Raw genomic sequence first — 17,055 nt, 5'->3', positions numbered from 1 at the left:
GACTCTGACCCAATGGGACCCTGAATGGTTATGAACCCCATCTGCTTCATCTACCCCTTCTGTTGGTAACAGGATCTTGCAGACGAAGCGGAGATCATACAGGAGCAGGCGTGAGCCGACCTGGTAGAACAGTATTATATGTTCAGACTGGCAGTGGGCAACACTAGTCTGGTGTTCCGTGTCATAAGTCACCAAGGTGTTGGCAAGAAGCCAGGCTAATGTGCACCATACCCACCTCGAAACTCAACCCTGTCCCCATTGTCACTTCAGCGTCACAACTATCAACGGCCGGGCCAGGCAGTGTGATGTGTGACAGCCAGAAGTGCATGCCTCGGCAAGTGGTGCCGTGCCCTGTAGTTGTGGGAGCCATCACAAGCCACGACTGGATTCCATTTAGGATAAGGTCTCGGGGTTGGGGATTTAGCTCAGCGGTAGAGCACTTGCCTAGGATAAGGTCTCTCCCTGAACGTGGAACCTATTGATTTGGCTAAGCTGGCTGGCCAAGGGAATTTGGAGACTGTCTGTGTGTGTGTGTGTGTGTGTGTGTGTGTGTGTGTGTGTGTGTGTGTGTGTGTGTGTGTGTGTGTGTACATACGTGTGTATGTATGTACGTGCTCTGGGAATCGGGCCTTTCTGCTGTCGTGGCAACCTGAGCCACATCCCCAGCATGCTTTGCTTTATGTAAATTTGCCAGGCAACGAGCGAGCATATTCTCACAGTGTCCCCGGCCGCAGCTCCCTCGGGCTTTCCAAGGGACTTCCTTTCCAGGTAGATGCTGTGCGTCCCGCACAGCCTCATCCTCCCGCATCATCCACCATTTCCTCGCCAGCATCTCTTCCGCCTTCACTAGGCTGGCAGGGGCGAAGGGGCACTCCTGTTGTCTGAGGAGAGGGCACGGGAGTGGGGTGTCCCACCCTCTACCCCGCTGTTTTCTGGAAGCTTCAGGACCGCTGGACGAGCATGAGCCGCCTTACATTACTTACATGAACTGCTTTTGTCCGGACTCCATAGGGAGAAGCGCACCAAAAAACTTGTGGTGGTGTGCTGCGGTTTCTTGCCTGATTGGCAGAGTAATGTCAGCTGAGACAGATGCATAAGCTGAGACAAGACCTGTGGAGGACACGTGATGCTTGGAGGGTATAAATAGGACTTGACAGACAGCCGGTGATGGAGGCTGAGCAAGGCTTGCTTATAGAGTTAGCTGTGCAAGGGTTGTTGGTCTCTCCTCTTCACTGATCTTCGATTCCCTGTGAAAGGCAGAGCGGAGAACTTCTCCTGGTGCCCCTGCAGGTCCCTGCTGCAGACTTCTGTGAGGCTGAGGCCTGGCTGACTCTGCTGTGTAGTGCCCCTGCTGCTGATTGGTGTTTGCTATCCGGACTCCACTACACTGGACTGTTGGTGTAACCCGGAAGTGTTTGTTTGGGAGTGGATCCCGCTGTCGCTGTCTGCCAACCTGTGAACTGTGAACGTCGTCAGATTTCCAGACAACACAGATGGGTATTGCTCTAAAGAACCTTTCTAAACAGGTTCGCTTCCCCCGTATCCTTTACTTTCCCACCCTCTGGTGGGTATGGGGCTACAATGGAGGTTAAAGCCTTTAAGAACCATCACTAAAAATTGGTTTTGAAAAAAAAATAGGTTTTGAAAAAAAATTAAAGTTACAGAAAGCTATCTTCAGACTGTGACTCTGTAGGGCAGGACTGGGGATGAGTGCTGTGCAGGCTGGAGCCCCAGCAGCCTGGGATACTACAGAGGATGGAAAACGGTGGGCTAGCGTGGCAGTGTTGGCTGCAAGAAGAGACTTGTTGACGAGGGAGAGAAAGGCCCAGGAATAATGAGCCTGGCCGGAATCCTAGATAAATGTAAGTTGGAACCCCAGAATCACTGCTGTCCTTTCTGTTTGGTGGTAATTTCTTTTGTTATCATGGAAAGGTGTCTTTTTGGTGGTGGTGTCTAAGATTAGGGTCTCACTATGTAGCCCTACCTAGACTTAAACTTGCAGTAATCCTCCTGCCTCTACCTCCCCACTGTTGAGAAGACAAGTGTGTGCCACTATGCCAGGCCGGTTAAAATTCTTATTTTAAAAAATTAACAAAGGCAGGAGAGGGGGTCCAGTTTCTAACTTTGTAGCCCCTCTTGTGTCTTGGCTCTATTAATCCTGAACTCATTCAGACCTTGTGTAAAATATTCAGTGGCAGATGCCCCCACAGGGGAACGAGACAGCTCGACTGTGCTCAAAGTTCCCACCAAAATACACTCATTGCCAGGGAAAATGTGTTTCATGCCCTTAGTCCTGGGTCCACGGAAGAGGAATTGCTTAGATAGCCTGGGATTTTCATACGCACAGTGGCCTTGTGTATGAAAGGACAGGCAGGCAGGCTGCAAGTCACCGGGGCTCTGCCCAGCCTTCACCCTCTGGTCCATTCCTCCTAAGGGCTCCAGGGATGACTGACTTTTAGAGCAAGAGAACCAGGCCATTGACTCAGCAGCTGGGGTTGGAAGAGAAGGAGCTGGTCAGTTGGAGCACCATCAAGATTAAGGTGGTGCGAAGCATCTCACAATAGCCCCTCTCAGGAGGCTTCTGGAAGGCTCCCAAGTGCAGAAGAGAAGCCCCACTGTCTTAGTCAGGGTTTCTATTCCTGCACAAACATCATGACCAGGAAACAAGTTGGGGAGGAAAGGGTTTATTCAGCTTACACTTCCACATTGCTGTTCATCACCAAAGGAAGTCAGGACTGGAACTCAAGCAGGTCAGGAGGCAGGAGCTGATGCAGAGGCCATGGAGGGATGCTGCTTACTGACTTGCTTCCCCTGACTTGTCCAGCTTGCTTTCTTTTTTTTTTTTTTAAAACATTTATTTATTATGTATACATCATACGTCTTTCTGCCTGCATGTATGCCTGCAGGCCAGAAGAGGGCACCAGACCTGATTATAGATGGTTGTGAGCCACCATGTGGTTGCTGGGAATTGAACTCAGGACCTCTGGAAGAGCAGTCAGTGCTCTTAACCACTGAGCCATCTCTCCAGCCCCAGCTTGCTTTCTTATAGAACCCAAGACCACCAGCCCAGGGATGGCACCACCCACCATGGGCTAGGTCCTCCCACCTTGACCACTAGTTAAGAAAATGCCTTACAGCTGGGTCTCATGAAGGCATTTCCACAACTGAGGCTCCTTTTCTGTGATAACTCCAGCTTGTGTCAAGTTGACACACAAAACCAGCCGGTACACCCACTATTGTATAGTAGCAGGAGTGTTGGCGGAGAGAGCAGCCACTCGGTTGAGTGGACTTAGTTATAACCTGTTTTTGCCATAGACTCGGGGGCTCTACCAGGCTGCTGGTAATGACCTGGCCTGCTTGTCACTGTGCCTGTCACCATTGCTGTTTTACATCCTCGGGAACACATACTGAAGGTCTTTTAGGAAAACTATCTCTAGAGAACAGGCACAGGAAGTGCTGGGGGGCTCTTCAGCCCCTCAATACACCTGCAGCCTGAGAGTGGGGCTCCCCTTAAGGAGCAAGACATGGCACCCTGCTTAGGGGTGCAGAACCTAGAATCCCAGACCTTGGATAGAGGGAAAAATCTACGCTCATTTTGATCGCTCTCAGTGCCCTCTCTTCTCCCTAACAACAAAGGCCACAGACCACAACAGCCCATGGCACTGGGGTTCACACCCAGTGAGGATCAGATCAGAGAGCCGCCACGTTAGAGCTGATGCTTTTTTTTTTTTCTTTTTTTTCCCGGAGCTGAGGACCGAACCCAGGGCCTTGCGCTTACTAGGCAAGCGCCCTACCACTGAGCTAAATCCCCAACCCAGAGCTGATGCTTCTTACAAACAACATTGACTCTTGTCAGTCCTTCAGAGTAGCATAAATGCATCCTAATTCCCCAGTGCTCTGTGAAGAGCCCAGTCTAGTTATAGCATCCCAGCTTCCTGACCATCTAAAATTGCGTATTGAAAAGCCGCCTTTGAAAAAGGCTCTTTTAGAAGATTTATTTGCTTGAGGCAGGAAGGAGGATGCTGGAGAGATGGCTCAGCAGTTATAAGAGCACTGACTGCTCTTCCAGAGGCCCCAGGTTTTAATTCCCAGCACCCACATGGCAGATCACAACTGTAACGCCAAGATCTGACAGCCTCACACTGATAGACACCCAGGTAAAACATCAATGCACATAAAATAAAAGTAAATAAGTAAAAATGAATAAAAGATTCATTTGGTCTTATGTTGGGCATGTCTGTGCCTCATGTGTATGTGCACCTCATGTGTGCAGTACCTAAGGAGGCCAGAAGAGGGTTCAGAGTCCCTGGAACCAATGTTACAGGTAGTTCTGAACCAAACTTGGTCCTCCACAGGAACTTAACCTCTGATCCGTCTCTCCAGCCCTGATACACATTCTTAGGAGAGATCCTTGGACTTCGTCCAACTGTCAAAGAGATTTGTGACATCAAAAGGGACATTTAACTGTTTCTGGAGGCTTGGTAGGGAGCTTTTGGTAACCTGATTTGTTGTATCTGGAATGTGAAATGTCCCAGCAGGCTCTCCTGTTTGAATATTTGGTGGCCAGCTGTTCTAGAAGGTTGTAGGATTTTAGGAGATGGGCCTAGCAGGGAGAAGTAGGTCACCCAGGGTTGGCCTGAAGATTTGGTAGCCTGACCCTGCTTCCTGCTGGCTCTCGGCAACCTGTCTGTGGAAACAGTAACTCCTGGTCTCCACACCCACTCAGACTGGGAGCCAAAACCCAGCAAAACAAAAACCAGCAAAACAAAACGACAAACCCAAAAACCTTCTCCTTTAGTCTTTTTTTGTTTGTTTTGCTTTTAATCACTGCATTAACCAAAGTAACTCACATGACCCCCTTATCCACTGAGATACACTCCTGGCCCTCCCAGTGATACCTCAAACCCCAGAGGGGGAGCATGGTGGCCTTTTACCTTTTCTAGCTTCTCTAGAAATGGCTGATCTTACATGTGAATACCCCAGCCAAGCCCATGAGCCACACACAGTCTAGCAAGAAGAGGGAAAGGTGGGCAATCAACAAACCAAGGGGGCTCACGGAGGGACACTGATAAGAACGGAGATAAAGGGGTTGGGGAGATGGCTCAGCCAGAAAGCGCTTGCTGCCTGAGGACCTGAGTTCGAATCCCGGAAAAGCTGGATACAGGGATTCCCACAGTGCCCATCTGTAATCCCCTTATTCCTGTGTCAATATATGGGGTGTGGAGACCAGAGACTGTCTCAGAAGCAAAACAAAAGGGCAATTCTGTAGCAATCATCCTAGGCGGGCTGGGGGTGGGGGTGTTGGGGAGATGGGGAGGGGGTGTTCCTGGCCTCTGGGTCTGGGACCACACAGACTACTGGAGCCTAGCTAGGGCCAGAGTAGCCAGCCAGGGGAACCCTAACTTCCACTAAGCCTCCCTCTTGCAGGGTTGGAAATCTCCGGGTTCACTCCAACATGGGAAGTGTGTGCTCAGTAGCCACCCACCAGTCCCCACCCCAATCCTCAGCCTGGAGAGAAGAAAGATGGTCAGATGCTGGGGAACGCACCTTAAACCAATGACTTTGAAATCCAGCTCATGACTTCCCAACTCAGGCACAAGCTCATTGTAAGGGCGGGAGTGGGGTGGGGGGGTGTGGACTTGACAGTGGTGACCTGGCCTTCTGTGTGATGCAAAATTTGTGCAGCTGTGTGTGAGCGGCTCTGTGTGTGTGTGTGTGTGTGTGTGTGTGTGTGTGTGTGTGTGTGTGTGTGTGTACCTAGAGATGGAATGTGTGTGGACGGTGCTAACGGCGGCTCTGGGCATCTGGAAGGTGTCAGGTTTAATGCTCAGAGCTGCTGGCCAGTCAGCTTGTGTGCATTCTGTCTGCAGCTGTGCAAACTACACTGCCCCGGCCCAAGGCCCTGCTAGCGCCCTTCAAGATACTGGTTGCTTTGTGAGCCTCCCCTGTGGCCCCCACCCCAAGGGTCTGGCCTGGCAAAGACAGATCCCAGGTTGTTTTCGTTTCTGCCCATGAGGGAAACAGTTCCACGGAGGGTCACAGGTATGATCTGCGGGCCATGCTCACTCCTTTCCCAGGGCACCCCACCTTGTGCCCACCCTTCAGGGTCCTTCCTGAAGGGCAGTTCCTCAGCTTGTCTGCAGGACTGACAGGCACACTGTGTGTATATAGGAACTTGGGTCCATTTGTACCCCAGAAGTGGAGGTGGGTTTCATCCCCTGCCTCCCTAAAAGCAGAGCAGGCTAGGGTGGGATGTGATGCCAGGAGCTGAGAAAGGAGCAGAGAGCAGAGGGGAGTAGGTGGGATTGGCCTACGATGCTCCACCCTGCAGAGATGCCACCTCAGATGAAGGAGGAGGAAGGGGGCCACTTCTGTCCATCTGTCCATCCACCCACTCCCCTATCCCTCCATCCACCTATCCATCTATCCATCTACTCAATTTACCCATCTATCCATCTGATAATCCACTTTCTATCCATACATCCATCTATCCATCCATCCATCCTTCCACCCATCCATCTATCCATCTATCCACTCATCCATCCATCCACCCATCCATCCATCCACCCATCCATCCATCCATCCATCCATCCATCCATCCACCCACTCACCCATCCATCCACCCACTCATCCATCCATCCATCCATCCATCCATCCATCCATCCACTCATCCATCTGTTTATTTACCCTTCTATACATCTATCCATCCACTCATATATTCATTAATCCATCTGCCCATCTACTCATCCATCCATCCAACCATCTATTAACTTATCGACCCATCTATCTATCTACCCATCCATCCATCCACCCGTCCATCCTGTGAACCATCTGCGTGAGCCCACCCTGCCCACTCAGAAAGCGCTGTCTAGAAGCCACTCTGTGCCTCTGCAGTGTCCTGACCCACTTGGGGAAACAGGAAGCAAAAACACAGAGTGAGCAAGAGTGCCAGGCCTGGGCACGCGTGTGAGGACAGCAGAGTCCCTGGACCTCAGATACTCCTGGGCCTACTGTTCTGCCCGTTGGACAAGGGAATCCCTGTCAAGCCTGCTCCTGGTTTCTGATGCATGCCCTGAGGTGTCCCGAGGTCAGGCAGGGGTCATTCATGCAAGCTACAGTGAGCAGCTGTGGGAAGGCATGGAGGGCAGAGGTCCCAGCAGCCCAGTGAGGGGTCCAGTTGGCCAGCCTGGGAACGAGATCTGGGCCTGACCAAATGCTTGATCTCAGAACAAATGAGGGTTAGAGAACTGGAACCAGCCACTTGGGGTGTCCCCACCTCCTCGAAAGTAAGTGAGAGATGTTTGTTCCCATAGCTGATTTTCAGGAAAAACTGATACTGATAGCCTGGGTCCTGTCCCAGACTTCCTTGGCCACTTAAGTGACAGCTACCACCAGTGGTTATCAATGGAGACAAGTGTTAGTGACAATAACTGTAATGATCGTAACAACGGTGAAAGCTGCCAGCTTCTACAACACTTCTGGGCCGACTCTATTACCCACTTATTCTGGTACTTCATGACTTTGTGGGAGGTGCTACTGTGTGGCCCATTTTACAGACCAGGAAACTGAGGCAGAGAGACTAAGGATATTGTCCAACTACTAAATGAGAAGTCAAGATATATAGACAGCCACCGAACACAATGCCCATCCCGTCCTTCTCCAAACTTCTGACACATTAAGGGACAGAGCCAGGGTGAGACATCTGGTGACCGGTGAGGAAGCACAGGGGCCCCCAGCTAGTTTGTCACACAGCTAGATTTCAAGTCTAGATTGCTTATATAGACCAGTTGGCATATTTTAAGTATATAGACTATTTTTAGGGTACTTTGGGGAACTTGGGCAGAGAGTGCAAGAAACCTGTACCTCCCATCCTGGACCATCCTCTCCTCTTCATCTCCCATGAGCATGGATATCTCTGTGTGCATTTCAGCCTAGCCAGTCAGATTCACGGTAATTGATTAATGCCTCCAGTTACATCAGTGCATAGATTCCAAGGGCGTTTTATTGTTGTTGTTTTTAATTTTGGTTTGGTGGTGTTGTTGTTGTTGTTGTTTTCAAGACACTGTTTTTCTCTGTAGCCCTGGCTTTCCTGGAACTCACTCTGTAGACCAGGCTGGCCTTCAACTCAAAGACCCACCTCCCTCTGTGGCTGGAGTGCTGGGATTAAAGGTGTGCACCACCACCGCCCTGCTCTCCAAGGGTTTTAATAACGCACCGAGACAAGACAGGTCTTTACCACTCCAATGCACACAGCACAGCTCTGAGCCTCCCTGTGCTCCCCACTCTGCCTCGCCACTCTCTGGAGGAAACTCTTAGGTTAGGGGAAAACCCTAACGCCCCAGGGTTTTCATCTCTATAGTTGTGTCTGCTCTAGGACCGGTCACCATGGAGCAGCACCAGGCTATTCCCATTGTGGACCCAAGTTCCCTTTGGCTCTCTCTGGCTACTGGCTGTCTTTTGCAGCCAGCCCCCACTGCCACCTGAGGCCCGTGGTTTCCATTTCTGTGCACCTGTGAGAGGGCATCTTGGTGGCATCTTGAGTCTGGGTGGCTAGGAACACAGCTGCTGTCAGAATGACACCATCACGCAGAGGGTCCCAGGTTTTTTGGCCCCTCAGTTGTTTGGAGCAGATGGAGTGTCCACGGAGTCCCGTGAGAAAATCAGACTCAGTTGTCCAGGACAGAACACAGCTGCATGAAGTTCAGAGAGCAGCCATTGTGATGAAAGCTCTCAGTCTGCATCCACAGAGAGACATAAGTCAGTCCCACACAGGGGATTTCCCTGCAGTGTCTCCTGTGATATACCAGGGGAGCCACCATGGACACCAACTGATAGCAGGCCCCAAAGAGGGGCCTCTAAGGACACCTGAATTTCAGTTGCATGGGTAGAAACTTCCAAGTGGGACTGGGTAGATAGTAAAATGCTTGCCTCACAAGCAGGAGGAGTTGTGTGTGATTACCCCAAATTAACATAAAAAGGCAGGCGGGGCTGCAGGCTGTGATCCTATTGCTGAGGAGGCAGAGTCTGGCAAGCCTTACCTCGGAGTACCTAGAAAGAGAGTTCAGGTCAGTGAGTGACATTACCTCACAAGGTCAACAGAGGCGCTCTGGCCTCCACACACAAGCTGCTTACCAGCACATACATGAACACTCAGGTACGCACACATACACACCAGTGCACACACAACCAGTACGCACATGTACATATACACACATGCACTCACATATATGCATAAATATGCACACATACATACCTGCACACATACACATGCTGCTTAGCAGTACACACACATACACACACACACAGGCACATAGACACACACGCACACACACACAGACACACACATGCACAGATACACAAGAGACACACAGACACACACAGACAGATACATAGACACACACATTCACAGACACACACACATACAGACACACAGACACAGACACAGACACACACACACACACACACACACACACACACACACACACACAAAAGGCTCCGGGGGGCTTGGATTAACCTAGCCATCGTCAACCTGGGTAGAAAGGTCTCCAGTGACTGACCACTCACAGAGACACACAGTGGAGAAGACCCGAGAGCACTAAAATATCCGGGCAGAACACAAGGCAAGTTGTGGAGGGATCCACCATCCTAACAAGGAAGGGCTAAGAAGACAGGATTCCCAGCAGCGTGGGAAGAAGGCGGCCGGTCTGTTCGGTAGTCACTCTTAGGTGCCAGCAGTTGCCGGAGCTCTAGTGCTCCCCACCACTCTCCACAATCGTTCCCTTGTAACACCCCTCGGCCCGGTTAGTCCACGCTGGGCTTCACACAAGCGTCGCATTCATTGAACTGCCTATAGAACGAAAAAGAAAATAAAGAAAAAAAGAAAAAGAAAAAGCAAACATACACCTTCTCCCATAAAGAAACTCCCGGGAGGCGGAGCCTTCTAGAATGCAATAGGGCCTCTGTTATTCCTTCTGAGATGCTTTGAACTTGAAAGATCTGTGAACGGTCGACACACCTACCACGCGCCCGCCCCTTCCAGCTGCCGAGGCTCAGAAGGGGAACCCCACAATTTCTGAAGGCCACATGCTCTTTGAAAGGGTTGAACAGAGTAATTGAGACGTGGACTGGCTGGGAAAGAGGCAGTGAGACAGGAGGTCAAGGAGGGCTTCCTGGAAGCAGCAGGGGTTGCAAGAGAGACAGGTCTCATCCCCCCACTTTCCTTAAAGCCTAGCAGGAAATGTGGGCTTTGCTTCCTGAGCCTAGCCAAAAGCGGAGATCACTGGAAACTTCCAGAGGGCCGGCTCCTTGCCCTGTTGGCTTCTGAGCAAAGGCTCCTTCCTCTTCTGCCCCATCCTTGTGCCAGGAGTCTGGCGCTCCCCACGAGGATGGGTTCCCCAGCCAGGCTCCTCTTTGCAGAGCTCCGGTTTGCTTTTGCTGAGAAATCCGTTAACCAGGGCATTCAGGAAATTGTTGAACAAAAGAATTCAGCGTGTCTGTCTGTCTCCTTTTCCTCCCTCCTCCTCCCATTTCTCTTCTTCCCCCTCCCCTTCCCCTCCCTTCTCCCTACTCCCCACCCCACTTTTTTTTTTTTTTTTTTTTTGAGATTCCTGTAGCCCAGGCTGGCCTCAGATTTACTATGTAGCCAAGGATGACCTCCTCCGAGTCTCCAATGCTGGGATAACACTCGTAGCTTTGAGCTCGGCTTTTCCATCTCTATTTTTTAACCTTCTCCACTCTTGTTTTTCTTCTCTGTTTGAATTTTGAGCAAGACCTTCCTACCCGCTGCAACCCCCCAACCCCGAATGTCACCAAACTAAGTAAGCCAGAAAAATAGCACTAAGAGCTGAGGAGGAAGGCCAAGAGACAGCATAAACAGCAAACAGGGAACCTTCCAGAAAAAAACGCAGTATCCACTCTGGCTAAATTCCTCCGAGGTCAAGCTGCAGGTTAACCTCCCGATGAGGGTGTTCCTCTGGCAAGGCATTGCATCTTAAAGTCCTGAGGGTTGGAGTGGGGCAGTGCTAAGGTTTCTGTGGCATGGCGTGAGGGACAGGAGCAGAATAGAATTCTCTGGCCTTCAGGAAGTCACCCCTAAGCTTGGAACCTCCAAGTGCTGACAGAACCACTCAAGGAAGAAGTTTGTTGCGGGGCGGGGGGGGGGGGGGGAACATTGTTTTTGAACCAGGGACCTGCAAAACCTTTAGTTGACAGCACTGCTTAGCTGCCTGCTGCCGGGATGGATATGAACTGTACCCCCCTGCCAGACCCTTCCTCTCCCTTCAGAGCTGCCCACTGTGGCTTGGCGCACACCCCACAGTCAGGGCTCTGTTCCACGTCTTCAGGGGCCCAGGCTCAGCTGCCATACTCGTGGAGCTGGTCCGGGCTGAGGAGTATCCACAGGAGGTTTCCACATGGCTTTTTCTGTGGCCACATCTATCCCTGTGGAGCAGAGAACACACCGTCCATCCTCACGACCTGCCCACTTTCCAAAAGCACCCCCCACCCCCGCTAAGCTATCACTGTGGGGACTGGGCCTTTAGCTTCAGCTATGGGAGGGACCCAGACATTGTCCACCAGGCACCGTCTCTCTCCACTGTCATCCATGCCTCTCCCAGGCCCTCTAAGTCAGTCCACAACCTGTTCTTCCTTGCTGTCGAGCAGATGGAGTCAGAAATGTCCCTTCTGTTCATCAAGTGGGTGCCCTTTCCTAGCACACCCCAGGGTTATGTGCGCATAAAGACAGTTATCTAACTGGAGCCAGATATTAACAATGTGGCGAGTTGGAGACTCCGTTCATTCACATGTCCTTCATCTGTCTGTCTATTCATTGATTGATCAACCCATCCATCCACTCATCTATCCATTCATCCATCCATCCATTCATCCATCCATCCATTCATCCATTCACAAATCTACCTAGCCATTCATCTAATTATCTACCCATCTATCCACCCACTCATCTATCTCTCCATCCATCCATTCGTCTATTCATGGACCCAACTTCTATCCATCTACCTATCTATCCATTCATCCACTTATCTATCCACCTATCCACACACTCATGTATTCATCTATCCATCCATCTCTCCATCTATCCACCCATCTACTCATCTGTCCATCCATCCTCCCACTCACCACGCATCTATCTATCCATCCATCCATCTGTCTACCTACCCATCTACCCACCCATCTATTCATCCATCCACAAATCTACCTATCCATCTATCCTCCCACCCACCACCCTTCTATATATCCACCCATCAACCCACCCACTCATCCACCCATCCCATCCATCCACCTACCCACTTTACCCATGCAACCACCCATCCATTCACCCCCCCTACTCGTCTACTTACTTCCCTTACCCACCTGTCCATCCTGTGAACCATCTGCGTGAGCCCACCCTGCCCACTCAGAAAGCGCTGTCTAGAAGCCACTCTGTGCCTCTGCAGTGTCCTGACCCACTTGAGGAAACAGGAAGCAAAAACACAGAGTAAGCAAGAGTGCCAGGCCTGGGCATGCGTGTGAGGACAGCAGACTCACCGGACTTCAGACTCTTGTGGTCCTGCCCAGATGCCCTCACCTCCTTACTTCCTCCTGCCCTGCTGTTAGCACAGCTGTCTTCCCTGCTTTCTAGGACTCTCCTCTTTTTCTGCAATGCTCCCCACTGGATCACTCATGGCTGCCCCTCTGAGTCCTTTTTTCCTTTAGTGCTCCCCACCCTAGTCCTTTATCTTTTGACCTTCTCTGTTCAGCCTCCTCCTTTCCCTCTGCCTTGCTTCATGTGCTTCCTCACGTAAAGGGTGTATTACAGCCAGATCTAGTACACACGCCTGTAGTCCAGTACCTGGAAGACTGACACAGGGAGGTAACAAGTATGAGGCTAGCCTGGGCTACATGGTGAGACCTTGTCAATAAACAAGTAAGCAAGCAAACAAGCGAATTAACTCTTTAATATAAAAAAAAAAAAAAAGCGCCAAGCATAGGGTGCATGCTGTAATACCAGCAAAGAGGCAGAGGCAGGAAAAGCTCAAGGCCAGCCTGGTCTATATAGGGAGTTCTAGGACAACCAAGGCTGCATAGAGAGACCATACCTCAAAACAGACAACAACAATAGACCCCAAAAGCAAGCAAACAAAAATGTCCTGTGTGCCTTGGGGTCTTTGTCACTGCTGTCCTTCACCTTAGAAATGAATGCCCTCCACTGAGTCAACCCTTTCACACCCCTTTGGCTCCTGAAGGAAGTCCCTTGAGTGTCTCACCCCAGGTGGCCACTCCACCTTGGTCCCCTCCCCTCTCTGACACCCCGCTCCATGTTCGAGGTGCTTGTAGTCGTGAAATTATCTTTATAAATAATCTTTTCTCCTTGTCCGCACCGGCCCCAGGACTGGAGACCAGCAGGTACTTAAGTAAGACCTGTTGATAAGAGTTGTCAGTTACCTCAGAAGAGAGGCCCTCTGCTCTGCCTCAACTCCTCAGAGCCCTGGCTGCCCTGCCCAGCCCTACAGATTACCAGGCATCCCAACTCGGCCTTTCCTGTTGCCTAGGCAGGTCTGCTCTTTCAACTGAGAAACTGCATAGCCTGGACTTGCAAGGGTCTTTCTTCCTCCAGGGGCGACTGCTCTATTTGCTACACTGCCAGGCGCACACGCGGCCATTTGAGGGGACGGTGGCCTGGAGATCTCTTCTTGATGTCTAGGGTAGTAAAGTGCACACAACCCCATCCCCAAACCCCATCTCCTCCAAGGTCACGTGGTCCACTCTTGCCCGACCCTCCCTGTGTAGCTAAGGATGACCTTGAATTTCTAATCCTCCTGTTCCCACTTGACAGTGATGGCGCGTGCCCCCGTGTCCGACTCCAGCGCCTTTACCGTCCGCTATCTTTTCCATACAAGACTCGCTGTGGCACTCAGAGTCGGCGAGCCCTAGGAGGCCATGCTACGGTGTCTCAAAGCTGCTCTCGAGATAAGCCCAATGCCGTGCTGGGAGGAGCAAAGGGCTGCTGGGCCTCAGAGCAAACCGCAGAGACACACAAGACCCGTGACGAGCTGTCACCAATGGGGACAAGTCTGTGTCCTTTGAGCTTTGAGGAAAAAGAAAAAAAGAAAAACTGCTTTGAACAACGTTACCAGGGGGAAGCTGGAGTGATCTGATAGGAATAGAAATTACACAACCTTACCCCTTACACGGACACTTCTCCTTTAGGCCTCTGGAGCTAGACAGACCATCTTTGTCCCTGGAAGGGCCTGCCCAAGCAGGGCTGAGGGTCCAGAAAGCATGCATTGACTTTTAAATGGCTCTGCTGATTGGACAGTGAGGTGCCTTCTGTGCACACTGGACGTGAGATGCGCCATTGGATGAACTCACGTCCAAGGGCTGGGGCAGGGGAAGGGGCAGGGCTTCAGGTTTGGGATTTCAGTACAGGACTCTCTCTACTTTCCACAACAACAACAACAAGGCCTCCGGCTACTCAAGGAACCCTGGGTTGGCTGGTGGCCACACCTGGCTTGCAGGGCGATCTGTGTTTTAATGACCCCGAGTCCCACCAGGCTTCTTTAATTGCGCTCAGAACATAAATAGGTTTCTGTTTATGGGAACTGGGGGTGGGGCTGGGTGGGGGGGAGACACTGGAGAAAGGACCTTTTCACCAGCAGCTCCTTGAAGCCTGAGGTGTGAAGTGGCGAGGAGTCCACAGCCAGGAGGAGCCTCCCACAGTGGGAAGCGAGGCCCAGGACAGCTCCAGGCTCTGCCAGGCCTATGCGGCTGTCTTGTAATTTTGTATGAAAGCCCTGAGGCCTCGGGCTGCCGGGACACCACACTCTCATTACCTCTCATTGGACTTGGAGCTGAGCAGGCTCTGATGGAGGCCCACGGGATAGCATCAACGGCTAAGCAGGGACATCGGTGGCTCAAGCTGGACCCTAAGCCGGGCAGTGAGGCAGAGTCTCCTAGGCAAAGCTAGACAGAGAAGACCCTGATCCCTGAGGCAAGAGGGATGGGCTCTGGCCCAGGCTGAGGGCCTGCTGAGACATCCAGTCTGGGACACCACAGTTACGAGATGCCCAGCTTCAGTGACATTTCCTGGTCCATGTCTCCAAGGACAGACAAGACAGCATCTGCTACTCAGAGAAAAGGCCACTCTTAGTCCTTCCTCTATCCTTTTCTCTCCACTCATGCCATATATGTGTGTGGTGTGTGTGTACACATACCCACATATATGTATATGTATATATGTAGGTATGTATATTATAGGTTGTATATATGTATACATACATATATAAATACTATATATATTGCCTCCTCAACTTGCTTTTGGTCAAGGTGTTTCTTTGCATACTACATAACTATATAACTATAACTATCTAGTTATAACTATAACTATATAACTATGACCATAGATAGATAGAGAGATAGTCAACTTGACAAACTAGCGTCACCTGGAAAGAGGAGGCCTCAACAAGGAACTGACTCCTTCAGATTGGCCTGCAGGCATGTGTGCGAGTCATTTTCTTGATTAGTGATTGATGTGGAAAGGCCCAGCCCACCGCCCATGATGCCATCCCTGCGCAGGTGGTCCTGGGCGCTATAAGAAAGCAGACTGAGCGAGCCAAGAAAACCAGGTCAGTAAGCAGTGCCCCTCCATGGCCTCGGCTTCAGTTCCTGCCTCCAGTTTCCTGCCCTGGTTTCTTCCGACCGTGAACTAGAAGCTGTGAGCTGACTAAACCCTTTCCAGGTTGCTTTTAGTCAGTGTTTTACCACAGCAACAGGAGCCCAGACTAGAACAGTGTGTATGGTCATGTGCGTGGGTGTGTGCACGTGTGTGAGTTCATGCACATTGATACAGCATGTTTGTGTGTACATGTTTGTGACTGAGAGGGTTTGTTTTGTATGTGCATGTGTAAGGGGACCCTTTCTAAGGACCCACATATGGCTTGGGAGTGTAGGGTGGGGTTCTGGCTGGAAGGAGGGCCTATATCCCTTGGGCCTCACCAACCCACTCAGGGACGCACTTCTATGCTGTCTGCAGAGGCCTCTGGGCTGGCTGGTTTTATGTCACCTTGGCACACGCTAGAGTTTCCTGAAAGGAGGAGGAGGGAGCCTCAATTGAGAAAATGCTTCCATAGAATACAGCTGTAAGGCATTTTCTTTTCTTTCTTTTCTTTTTTTTTTTTTTTGGTTCTTTTTTTTTTTGGAGCTGGGGACCGAACCCAGGGCCTTGCGCTTCCTAGGCAAGCGCTCTAACCACTGAGCTAAAACCCCAACCCTGTAAGGCATTTTCTTACTCAGTGATTGACAGGGAGGGCCCAGCTGGTTGTGGGTTGTGACGTCCCTGGGCTGGTGGTCCCGGGTCCTACGAGAAAGCAGGCTGAGCCGCCAGGAACCCCCTTTCCTCCTCCTCTTGCTCTTGGTCATGGTGTTTCTTTGCAGCAATAGTAGGCCTGAGACAGCCCCTTTCTGGAATGTGATAGAAGAAACCCATCTCCCTGCCCACCCTAGAAAGGATGTCGTTTCTCTGTACCTGGCTCCCTGTGTCCCCAGGGAGGCCCCAGCAATAACTGCAGAGTCTGCTTCAGGAACGACGACTCGGTCATGCTGTGTGAATCGAGTCCCAGCAGTCTCCGTCTGAGTGTCCGGAGATGCAACTCCCCATTGGCCAATCTTTTGGGTGGGTGGATCACTGGGAAGAGCTGAGCAGGAACATGTTTGAGAGAGGAGCACCCAGGGACTGTGCATGGGGGTGTGTGTGTGTGTGTGGCACCAGGACTTTCCTGGTATGTGGAGTCAAAACAAGACACAGATGTGTGGATCTGTGTGTGTGTGTGTGTGTGTGTGTGTGTGTGTGTGTGTGTGACTCACTGGGAGCAGGGTGACCATCCCTATTCTCTAGAATAACCCAAAATGACAGGGTGACCCGTGTACTCTCACATGTCCCCGCTCTTAGCTCATGCTGCAGCTTTGGGGCGCTGCCCTCTTCCCAAGCCTGTTAGCTTCGGAGCTTTCTCTGAAGGCCACAGAATGCCAATGTTTCTGCCGTACCTGTTCCATGTCCCTCTG

At 51.1% G+C, this 17,055-nt stretch overlaps 1 protein-coding gene across 1 annotated transcript in view; it reads left to right on the top strand.

Annotated features, from left to right (window-relative positions):
- Positions 1-653: 653 nt before the first annotated feature.
- The window catches only part of Rflna (refilin A), a 28,731-nt gene continuing 12,329 nt past the window's right edge, over positions 654-17,055 (top strand). Inside the window, exon 1 of the mRNA XM_063271671.1 lies at positions 654-1,526. Within this exon, the coding sequence (XP_063127741.1) occupies positions 1,494-1,526 (33 nt within the window). The 5' untranslated portion in view covers positions 654-1,493. The remainder of the gene's footprint in view (positions 1,527-17,055) is intronic.

Source organism: Rattus norvegicus, chromosome 12 (genome assembly GCF_036323735.1).
Source record: "Rattus norvegicus strain BN/NHsdMcwi chromosome 12, GRCr8, whole genome shotgun sequence".
Lineage (NCBI taxonomy): Eukaryota > Metazoa > Chordata > Mammalia > Rodentia > Muridae > Rattus > Rattus norvegicus.
The sequence above is the reverse complement of the archived record's forward strand: the minus strand, read 5'-3'. Positions and strand labels throughout refer to the sequence as shown.